Source organism: Vipera ursinii (genome assembly GCF_947247035.1).
Source record: "Vipera ursinii genome assembly, chromosome: Z".
Lineage (NCBI taxonomy): Eukaryota > Metazoa > Chordata > Lepidosauria > Squamata > Viperidae > Vipera > Vipera ursinii.
The window spans coordinates 54007609-54019634 of record NC_139517.1 but is presented as its reverse complement, the minus strand read 5'-3'; the positions used below and the strand labels follow the sequence as shown (position 1 = coordinate 54019634).

General features: G+C 46.0%; 1 protein-coding gene across 1 annotated transcript in view; it reads right to left on the bottom strand.

The window, feature by feature from the left end:
• Nucleotides 1-291: 291 nt before the first annotated feature.
• Nucleotides 292-12026, bottom strand: part of RECK (reversion inducing cysteine rich protein with kazal motifs) — a 278973-nt gene continuing 267238 nt past the window's right edge. Inside the window, exons 20-21 of the mRNA XM_083377076.1 lie at nucleotides 2330-2485; nucleotides 292-892 (exon numbers count right to left, since the gene is read on the bottom strand). Coding sequence (XP_083233202.1) covers nucleotides 677-892; nucleotides 2330-2485 — 372 coding nt within the window. The 3' untranslated portion in view covers nucleotides 292-676. The remainder of the gene's footprint in view (nucleotides 893-2329; nucleotides 2486-12026) is intronic.

The following is a 12026-nucleotide window of genomic DNA, read 5'->3' as shown; positions in this document are numbered from 1 at the left end:
TATGTTAGAGTTATACCTGTTAACAAGTGTAAATATACATTCATTTAATTTGTCCTGTTGATATTGTCAGTTTAAAATATCCAATAGTATTTAATAATTTATTGATTTAATTTATATCTTGGTTTGCACTAAAAATAGTGCTTAGGGCATCTAATGATCAAACATGGTTAAAACACTAAAACTATAATTTTAAGAAATAATTGAACACATCCATAGGAAATTATAAGACTCACAATAACAGCAAGCCATCTGACTAAAAATTATTTTCCATTTATTGAGGCCTGAAGCCATTTGAACTTCCCTTGCCAGAACATTCAAAACCTTACAGTAGATATTTCCAAACAAGCCTGACCAAACAAGGCTAAAAAAAATGAGCTTGTATACAGAAGCTCCACAGTGATTTTGTTTTATGCTTCCTTCATCACTGAAAAACATTTTTATAGTCAGGACTTCATTATATTGTACAGCACTGCTTATTTGCTATGTTACAAAATATTAAAGATTAAGTTAATGCCAAATAATAATCCAATTTTGTAATTAAAATGGCACAGTTGCAACTGTGTGAAGCAATCCTTGTGGGCCTACAAGTTGGTCCACAGATTATGACATTGTTACTTCACCAGATTAGAATGTCTTTCGCAAAATAAATACTAAAGTCTACTTGAATATTTTTTTACTATGTATTACACTTGATAGCTAAAAAAAATAGCATAAGGTGCCAAAAGACCAAATAGTCTGCTAATATAACTTGACTACGGGAAGAAGACATCTTGAACGAAACCTTCACCTGGGCTGCGATAAGTGCTGAGAGAGGTACATGGGATGCTAAAGCAGGACTGTCAGAGTTGATCAGTGATTCTATCTTTTCTGCTTCTTTATTGCATGCTTCAATCTAGGAAAACATAATACTGAATTTAGTCAATAGTAAAAAGGAGGCCATTATGGAAATATGCAACTTTTGGCTTTATCTTCTAGTCTTTCAAAGTGCTTCTTTCATGTAACAGGAAATAAGTTAACTTTATTTTATACATTCAGTACAAAAGTTTTCCCTTTCCTCTGCCTTTTAGTGGCTCCATTTGCAAGCCTTGTTGACCAGATCAGCTACTCAAGCAAATAATTCATCCTCTGTGCACTCTGAGTTGTCCCTGCCAATTACAGAATAGCCATTTTTTAAAAACTTCCCCGCTACAGCAAAATTTCGTTTCCTTCCTCTCTCTCCCACTGGAATGCAAAAAACCAAAAAAGTTAAAATCTACAATGATCTAATTAGGATAGACACAATGGGAGAATTATCTCATTATTTTCAGGCCCATTATCCACCTTCCTATGTAGTCACAAGGAGAAATGAAAAAGAATGTCCACAGACCATTTGACCTATTTGCATTTATACAGGCCATTCTATGATTTTATCTCAGTTTTGGTAGGAAGAACCTCAACTGATCGGATTAGGTTCCAAATATTAAGATTATTTGTGCAACATGCTAACTCCCAGTTAAGTTAAGCATGGGCGAACAGAGCCAATGTTGCTTGTTTTACACATTGCTTCTTGAATGTATCTTCTTATTTATAAAATGATGCATAGATTATATTCTTCAGTATTCCTTATCTTATACTGGTTTCATCAAAGAGATCATCACTCCAAAATTCTTTCCATAGCACTTTATATTTTTAATCATATTTTTGTTTTTATTTTGAATCAGTTTTTTTCCAAAGAAGAAACAAATACATTTTTCTCCTTTTGAAATTCTCCTTCTCTTTGGCATATTTATTAGAACTTTACATGCTTATTAAAGAAGTAATTTAATTCAAAAGAAATCTGATTAAATCATCCCACAAACCATTGTGGAGAAATTCTAAAAAGATTCATATTTTGTAAGACCTCGGGTCTTGTTACTAATGAAGCTTTTGATAGTGTTTCTTGGAGATTTCTGAAATAACTTTTGATTCATTATAGGAACCCCTTAAGATATTTCAAGTTGCATGTTTTATTCAATCTTTTATTCAAATGTGTGATTACTAATATGTTTTTCTCTTTTTTTACATTTATGTCATGTTACTTGTTAAGTATGTTCTGTTTCTTTCATTTTAATTTGGCTTTAGAATCTCTTATTTGTTATATTGGAAAATGTGAAAGTATTAAAATAATAAGATAAACCAGAAATATCTTTTTGCCATATTTTTAGTACAAAGGTTTGCTTATTTCACAATCTAGAGAAAATCAAATTTAATATTACTGGGTCTCAGTAATAATTTTGAAGACTTGGAGAATTTAAGCTGTGCTCTGATTTTTTTTTAGTAAAATTAAATGCAAAATAAATTAAAATATTACCTGAAGAGGCTTAGGATTCTGATCAACAGGAATGATAAGAATTATAAGTTCAGATTCTATGCTGAAGTATCCAAACACATCACACTGCGGTACAGAAACATGAAGACGGATCTTTTGAAGTATTTCAAGTACTGTGATTGGCTTTTGGTTGGTTATCTACAAAAAAACCCGCACAAATATTTTAACATTTTACAAAATTGTGTTTTTCCAGTATCCCTAGTATAACAGTACAGTATACATATCTTATAGCATTACTTTCTGTAAAATAGAGATTCTCATAAAACATTATGAGTGTCAAGAACCCACTTCAGCCCACATCTTAGGAAAGAAAGACTCTTGAAGACAAGGTTTTCCAAGTAGGAACTTTTACTAAGAAATAGGAGATAGCAGGCATAATGGACAGGATCTGAAGAATCCCCTCACAGATCGATATTTTTAAGCAAACCCCACCACTCAGTTCATTCAGTCAGTTCTGGATCAGCAAAGTTCCAGGTGGTAAGCCCCTCATGGGAAAGAAGAAAGTCCATAGCAGGATCATTTCCACCCCCTCACATTGCATCTGGAGAAACAATCCAGATTTTGGAAGCATTCCTTCCTCAGTTTCTACCCCCTTTATTAGCTGTCTGCAAGATAAGAGGGGAATGCCTGGTAATTGGTTATATTGTGATGGATAGCAGGCAGGGGAATACACAAAAGTTACAATTAAGGAAGGAAGTGAAAGTAATAAAATCCCATGCTTGTTCCCTCTTCTTCTTCGGAATGGCAGAATCCAGGGAAGGGTGAGATTTGGGTTTTGCACAAAAGAGACAGTTAGAAATGAAATATAAATGGATTCTGACATCCTGGCCCCCTTTAAAACGTGTAGAGGAAACAAAAATATAGATGTTAGCCCGGTTTGCTGGGATATTCTGTATAAAACCTCTTCAGCAACTTGGGTGCTCTAATGTGACTTTATTGATCCACTCATTTTCTGAGGAGCGAAGGTGTTTCCAAGCTACTAAATATTGAATTGCTCCGTGGTGCTTTCTAGAATCTAGGATTTCTCAAAGTGTTGTTCTCCTTCAACCATGATAGGAGCTGGGGGGGGGGGGTCATAAGGGTGAGTGTTGTTCCCTTTTTAGTAAACTGCAGTGAAAGATTGGGTGTATTTGCCTAAGATTTTTGGTTAGTTCTAATTCTACTGTTACTGGGTTTATGATTCTTTTAATTGGAAAAGGTCCAATATATTTAGAGTTTTTTACAGGACTGTAGGGATTTTAGGTATTTTGTGGATAAATATACCATCTCTCCTACCCTGAATGGTGTGGGATTGACTCTCTTTTTGTCTGCCTGTGCTTTGTACGTGAATTGTTTGGAGAATGATCAGAGGGAGACAGCAGGCTCGGTTTCAAGCATTTATTTTGCTTCAGCTCCGGAAAGCTGTCAAGCGGAGAAACCCTCGCTTTTATAGTGAACTGTCAACTTTAACAACCAATTAGGGAACCGTATTCTCCCGCCTCGAGGGTGGCGACCAATGACCTACCGGCAGCTTTGACAGCTCCTGGGTGATTGCGCTTGCGTGGCTTGGTCAAGCTGACTGGCCCGCTGGCTGAGGGAAGGCGTGTTTGGAAGCCGGCGTTTTGACAGCTCGGCGGCTGTCAGCTGGGCCGGCTCTGGTGCATGCGCAAATGCTTTAGGCAGCCTTTTGACAGCTGTCACTGTCAACGGCTGCTGCTGGCTCGTGCACGTGTGCGATTTCTTCCGGCAGCCTTTTGACAGCTGTCAACTGTCAACGGCTGCTGTGTTAGGGATTCCCTGGTTTAGCCTCGGGTCTGGAGGCTTCCTAAAGTAGGGGTTAACCTTGTAAATGTCAGTATGTAACACCCCTTCCCCCCCGATTTGAGACCCTTAACAATATTTTTAACTGAACTGTCAGAATAAACATTTTTAACAGAGTCATTGAACGGCTGCGTGCTTCCTGCCCGTTCAAAGTCCACAAGGTAGGCGGGGGGCCGTCTGGTTCTGCTGGAGTGGCGGAGGAGGGGCCCCTCCTCTTCTGCCGGTGTTCCTTCTGGAGGTGGCGAAGGTGGGGATTGTAAGTCCTGGGATGGTTGCGGTACACCGGGGTGTCACCACTAGACGGTTTGGGATCCTCAGGGGGTGGGCGCAGGGGGAGGTTTGGAAGTGACCTGGGTCAGAGTTGGTCTGTATGTCTGAGGAGGACAAGTCCCCTTCCGATGTCCACCATATAAGATAAAGGGCCAGTTTGATCCAGGATGACTCCCTGGATCCATTTATCCTTTCCCCCAAAGTCCCTGGTCCAGATGTTTTGTCCTTGGGCGAATGTCCTGGGTGGGGGGTTATTTCCCTCCTCGGCCGCCGGTCTGTCTGGGTGAAGTCTGTCTAGCCTTGTCAATAGCCGGTGGCCCCAACGCAGTTCCGCGGGGGATTTCCCAGTGGTGGAGCAGGGCGTAGCGTGGTGAGCCAGGAGGAACTGTGCTAGGCGGCAGTGCCAATCTCCAGCGATGATCTTCCGGCATCTTTGGTGGCCCTCACCATGACCTCTGCCAGACCATTAGATGAAGGATGGAAGGGGGCCGACGTGGCGTGCCTAATACAGTTGTTCTTCGCAAAGATCTGAAATTCACGAGAGGTAAATTGAGGGCCGTTGTCGCAGATTAAGACATCGGGGAGGACGTGTGTTGCGAAGATTCCCCTGAGAGCCTGAATGGTGGCAGCAGTTGTGCTGGAAACCGGGAGAACCTCCAACCACTTGGAATAACTGTCCACTACGATGAGAAAAACCTGTCCCTGGAAGGGGCCAGCAAAGTCAATGTGGACCCGGGACCAAGGATTCTGGGTGGTTTCCCACTTGTGAATGGGGGCCTGGGGTTGTACTGGTCGGGACTGCTGGCATAAATAGCAGCCAGCTACATGTTTCAATGTCCTTATCGATTGCCGGCCATCAAACATAACTACGGGCCAAGGCTTTCATCTTTACGATGCCAGGGTGCCCGTCGTGTAACGTGTGCAGGACTTTGAGTCTGTGTTTCAGCGGCACTATCACTCTGCAGCCCCAGATTATACAGCCTAGGTGAGAGGTCAGCTCATTCCGTCTTGTGAAATATGGTTGGAAATCAGTGCCGGGGCAGATGGATTGCCAACCAGAAGATAACCACGCCAGTACCCTGCTGAGTGTTTTGTCTCTGCCGGTTGCGGCAGCGATGTCTTTTGCTGTTAGTGGGCATTCCAGGAGTTCCTGGATGGCTAAGATGTGACTAGCCGGGGCTGGGGCTGGGTCTACGAGGGGTAGGGGCAGCCTGCTGAGGCCGTCTGCGTGGCACATTTGCCGCCCTGGTTTGTAATTTAATTGGTAGGAATAAGCTGAGAGGAACGTTGTCCACCGCAGAATTCTTGGGGACAGAATTTGGGGAGTTTGACGGTCCCAGGTGAATAGCCCTAGCAATGGCTTATGGTCCGTGAATATAGTGAATGGCCGGCCATAAAGGTAATCGTGGAATTTTTTAATGCCCACCACGATTGCCAGTGCCTCTTTGTCGATCTGGGCATAGTTCCTTTCAGCTTTGGAGAGAGTCCTAGAATAATAAGCAACCGGCGCCTGTGTCCCGTCACTTAGTAGGTGGCTCAAAACTGCTCCGATCCCATATGAGGACGCGTCGTATGCTATGCAGAGGGGTTTATCTTCTTTGTAATGGGAAATGGTTGCGTTGCTTGACAGCATCTGTTTAAGTTTTTTTAAACTATCGTCGTGGACTGCTGTCCACTGCCAGGATGCCCCTTTGTCAAGTAACCTATGGAGAGGTTCTGCTATGGTTGCCTTCCTGGGTAGGAAGGCATGATAGAAATTCAAGAGCCCCAAGAATGCTTGGACCTCTCTCTTGTTTTTGGGGGTCGGGGCGGCCTTGATGGCTAGGATTTTGGAATTTGTGGAGTGGATTCCCCGAGAATCTATTCTGTAGCCCAGGAATTCCGTGGAACTCCTATGGAGCATTTTTCGCATTTGAGCTTTAATGCTGCTTTACGGAATCTGGTTAGCACTTCATGCAGTCTGGCCGCTAAAGTGCTCTCAGATTCCCCTGCGATGAGGACATCATCGAAGTAAGGGCAAACTCCTGGGATTCCTTTCAGGGTTCTCTCCATGACTTCCTGGAAAATGCCAGGAGCCACTGAAATTCTGAATTGGAGGCGGGTCACCTTGAAAGCCCCTCGGTGTGCAACAATGGTTTGGGCATCAGCTGTTTCCCTATTGACAGGGATCTGGAGGAACGCATGCGCCAGATCGAGTTTTGCGAAAATAGAGCCAGAGCCAATTTCTGACAGGACGTCCTTAACTGCGGGAACCGGGTAAACGTGGGGGTTCAATGCACGGTTGAGGGTCGCTTTATAATCCGCGCAATCCTCACGTCCCCATTAGGCTTGACAGGTGTTACTATTGGGGTTTCCCAGGTTCCACCGTCAGTGGGCTCCAGGACCCCTAGGGTGACTAGGAGGTCCAGTTCACTTTCAATCTTTTGTTTTAGGGCAAAGGGGACCCTTCTGGCTTTGATTCTGATAGGACCGACCTCAGGTTTGAGCTTGAGATCTATAGGGGGGCCTGTGTACTTGCCTAATGTCCCATCGAAAACATCAGCGAACATTTTGCAGACATTTTCCAGGGTTTGCGACTGGATGCAGTTAGTTCCTTCTAGGCGGATGCCCAGAGCCTCGAACCAGTCCAGGCCGATGAGGCTGGCCCTAGGTCCTTCGGTGATCGGAGCTAAGAGGTGCCCTTGAAACTTTTTAAATCCTACTCTCAACTTGGCCTGTCCCTTTAAGCTTATGGGAGCGCCCTGAAAATCAGCAAGTAAGATTTGGGAGGGCTGTAGGGGAATGCGACGTTTACACTTTAAGCTGATTTTCTGGAGGGTGTCCCAGGATATGATAGAGACGGAGGACCCTGAGTCCACTTCCATCTCGCATGGGACCCCCTGGATCTTAACACAGATCTTATTTTTGGCTTGTAGGTGATGGATGGCAAGGGGCTTTTGGCTGGAGAGAATGGATAATACGGTTTTTTGGGGTGGGCGGGAAAACTTAGTCCTACCTGACGGAATTTCTTCAAGTTCACGGAGGGTCTCCCGGTTTTGGCTGCGACACACGGAGCGGATATGCCCGGTCTTCCCGCATCCATGGCACTTGGCGTTCCTGAATCAGCAAGTGGCTCTGGTGTGGGCCCCGCCGCAGTGGCGCACCTGGCTCTTGTGCCTGCAGGGATGTTTTTTTGGCTGGCACCCCCTGGCTTGGTCGGTCTGGGGTTCACCTCGTGGCCGGCAGCCATTCTATTGAATCTGGAAATGATTGTGTCCACACCGGAATCGACCTCTGGGGTCTCGGTGTCTGGCTCCCTGGCCTGATGGACTGAACCGCTGGGGCTGCCTCCTAACGCAGAGGAGTCTTCACAATGGCTATCTTCATACGCCATGATCTCCAGAGTGAGCTCCGCGAGATCCATCATGGACTTAGCCACCAGCTCCCATTGAAGCCGCTCATTTTGGAGTCCAGCGATGATCTGGTCTCTGACGCGGTCCTCCAGGTCGGGAAATTGGCATCTGCGGGCAGCATGACGAACCCCCGTGATGAATGCGGTAGGTGACTTGCCCGGTTGCTGACGACGAGCAAAGTGGAGCTGCCAGTACAATTCCGACCGTCTGGGCATAAAATGCTTGCTGAGGAGTTCAGTCAGCTCAGCATATGGTATTGTGGCGACCGGGTCTGGGCTGCAGAGTCCTACAGCGATGTCATAGACGGCTGGTCCGCTGAGGCAGAGTAGTGCCGCGGCCTTGTAGTGGTCTTCTGTAATTTTGTTCAAGACGAGGTACCCCTCGACCTGCCCCAGTGCGACTCCCATCCCTCGGGGTGTCGGACGTCGAACTCTCTGATGTGTCCAAGGTTGGCCATAGTCTGGGTCCGCAGTACCATTCGAGCATATAGAAGGGTTCCCTTGCCCTCAGCCAGCGACTTCAGCAGTGACTTGAGCGGCTGGAGGGATTGGAACTCCTTCTTGCCATGACTTAGTTCAGTGACTAGCTTTGTTGTACCGGTATCCCACCTTCGTCACCAGGTGAATTGTTCGGAGAATGATCAGAGGGAGATGGCAGGCTGGGTTTCAAGCGTTTATTTTGCTTCAGCTCCGGACAGCTGTCAAGCAGAGAAACCCTCGCTTTTATAGAGAACTGTCAACTTTAACAACCAATCAGGGAACCGTATTCTCCCGCCTCGAGGGTGGCGACCAATGACCTACCGGCAGCTTTGACAGCTCCCGGGCGATTGCGCGGCTTGGTTGGGGAATCTGCCAGCTGACTGGCCCGCTGGATGAGGGAAGGCATGTTTGGAAGCCGGCGTTTTGACAGCTCGGCGGCTGTCAGCTGGGCCGGCTCTGGCACGTGCGCAAATGCTTTAGGCAGCCTTTTGACAGCTGTCACTGTCAACGCCTGCCGCTGGCTCGTGCACGTGTGCGATTTCTTCCGGCAGCCTTTTGACAGCTGTCAACTGTCAACGGCTGCCGTGTTAGGGATTCCCTGGTTTAGCCTTGGGTCTGGAGGCTTCCTGGAGTAGGGGTTAACCTTGTAAATATCAGTATGTAACAGTATGCTTGTCTAGCTTCATCTAAAGCTTTCCTAACAATTGGCAGGGTGTTTTGCAATTGTGCCATCCATTCTTTCAGTGATGGGATTTCCGGTTCGTTTGGGAATAGTTCTGACATAGGGTTGAAACTTTGACTGGTGGCTCTTTGAAAAGGAGTGTAGCCTGTGCTGGAGTGGACTGCATTATTGTAAGCAACTTCTGCAAAAGGGAGTAGGTCCGTCCAATTTGTTTGCTGGAAATTAATAAAGCATCTTAAATATTGCTTCAGTACTAAGTTCCCGCATTCCAATTGATCGTTCCCCTGAGAATGGTGACTAGATGTCAGTCCCTGAGTAGTTCCTAAGAGAGATAAAAATTCCTTCCAAAACTTTGATGTAAATTGCATTCCCATGTCGGGTTTGATGTGTTGGGCTGCTCCATGCAGTCTGTAAATGTGCTGCACGAATAGTTTTGCTAAGGTTTTTGCAGTGGAAATCTTTTGGCAAGGGATAAAGTGCACCTCTTTGGAAAACAAATTTGTGACACCCCCCAGATGACAGTGTTCCCGTTGCTTTCTGGTAATTCCACTATAAAATCCATGGCTATTTCTTTCCAGGGGGCTGAGGGGTTCGCCACTGCTTGTAACAGTCTAGGCGACTTCCCCTGCAGCCTCTTAGTGCACGTTTGGCAGCTGGCCATGTAGCTTTCTATGTCCTTTTCATGGATGGCCACCAAAATTGTCTTTTAGTTAAATGTAAAGTTTTTACAAATCCAAAATGTCCTGCTGATTTTGTATCATGGCACAATTGCATGAAATTGATCCTCTATGTGGCAGGTATGTATAACTTCTCGCCAACCCAGGGTAGTCCGTCTTTGATTATGCACACATGTCTATTTTTCTGGAACCATTCATCAGTTTCCAAACACTTTTGGAATTCAATTCCAGTTTACCTATCCACCTGTGGCTTTATTTTAGCTTCGGCCCTGGTGATTACTGGTGCTGCCAGTTGTTGTTCAGGCATAAGTGGTTTAGAGTCAGTGGCTCATGTGCTTTTATATTGGGGCATGAGAGATAATGCATCCGCCAGGAAATTCTTTCCCCCGGTAAGAGTTTGAGTGTGAAACATAATTGGTGAAAATGTTGAGATCAGCGGGCTTCCTTATGAATGAGTTTCCTGGGTTTTTTAGTGCTTCCAAATTTTTGTGGTCTGACCAGACCTGGAAGGGAATTTTATTTCCTTCAAGGAAATGACGCCATGTAAGCAATGACCACCACAGCGTGTCAGCTCCCTTCGGTTCTGGAGGAAACTGACTATCTGGACCCGTACCAATCGGGTTTCAGGCCCGGACACAGCACGGAGACGGCATTGGTCACCCTGATAAATTATCTCTGGAGAGCTCGGGACAGAGGTTGTTCCTCTGTCCTAGTCCTACTAGATCTCTCAGCGGCTTTTGATACCATCGACCATGGTATCTTGCTGCAGCGTCTCAGGGGATTGGGAGTGGGAGGCACGGTTCTTCAGTGGTTCTCCTCCTATCTCATGGGACGTTCGCAGTCTGTATTGGCAGGGGGCAGAGGTCGAGCTCGAGGCCTCTCACTTGTGGAGTTCCTCAGGGGTCGGTCCTCTCGCCTCTCCTGTTCAACATCTACATGAAACCGCTGGGTGAGATCATTCGTGGTTTTGGAGTTGGGTATCATCAGCATACTGATGATACCCAACTCCAAAACCACGAATGAACTTTTTATTTCGACCCCAAACCACCTCAGTGATGCCCTCAATGTGATGTCCCGTTGCCTGGAAGCAGTTCGGGTCTGGATGGGGAGGAACAGGCTTCAACTCAACCCTGACAAGACTGAGTGGCTGTGCGTACCGGCATCTCGGGATATTCAGAACATTCCATCTCTTTCTATGGGGGGTGAGTTATTACCCCCCGTAGATAGGGCTCGCAACTTGGGAGTCCTCCTAGATTCACGGCTTTCTTTGGAAGACCACATAATAGCTGTGACTAGGGGAGCCTTTGCCCAGGTTCGCCTGGTGCACCAATTGCGGCACTATCTAGACTGGGATGCCCTGTGTACGGTCACTCATGCGCTCGTGACCTCTCGTTTAGACTACTGCAATGCTCTCTACATGGGGCTGCCCTTGAGGACCACTCGGAGGCTCCAACTGGTACAGAATGCAGCCGCGAGAGTTGTGTTGGGAGTCTCCCAATACTCCCATGTTACACCTCTACTCCGTGAGCTGCATTGGCTCCCAGTTGTCCTCCGGGTGAGATTCAAGGTGCTGGTAATGGTTTTCAAAGCCCTACATGGCATGGGTCCGGAGTACCTTAGGAATCACCTGCTGCCGGTGTCAACTTCCCTCTGCCCAGTGCGCTCCCACAGAGAGGGCCTCCTAAGGGTGCCACCGTTCGGAGAATGCCGTCTGGTGGCTCCCAGGGGGAGGGCGTTCTCTGTGGGCGCGCCTGACCTATGGAACCGTTTACCGGTTGAGCTCCGGATGGCTCCCGACCTTCGCTCCTTCCGACGCGACCTAAAAACCTATCTGTTTGAGCAATCCGGTCTGGTCTGACGGGTTTTGTTTTAATTATTGTTTTAATGTAACTTATCTTCTGCATTTGGGCATTAGGGTTTAATTTGTTTTCAATTTCTGTATTTGTGCATTTTTATATTTATGTCACTGTTCACCGCCCTGAGTCCTTGGGGAGAAGGGCGGTATACAAATCAAATCAAATAAATAAATAAATAAATAAATAAATAAATAAATAAATAAGCCTCCTTTTCCCACACGGCCCAATGTTGTTCTGTCTCTGTGAGTTTCCTGGACATATATGCACACGGTTGCAATGCCCCCTCATCATTTTCCTGTAATAATATAGCTCCCACCGCCACATTTCGCGTATACACGTATTACGAAAGGTTTATCAGGGTCCAGGTGTCTCAGTATGGGTTTGGCAGAAAAAAGCCTCTTTAGCCTCTCAAATTCCACTTAACATTACTATGTCCACTTCAGGGGCTGGCTGGCTTTCACTGGGGGACCTCCCCCATTTTCAACAAGTTTGTGACGGACAGGGCTATTTGGGCAAACGAAGG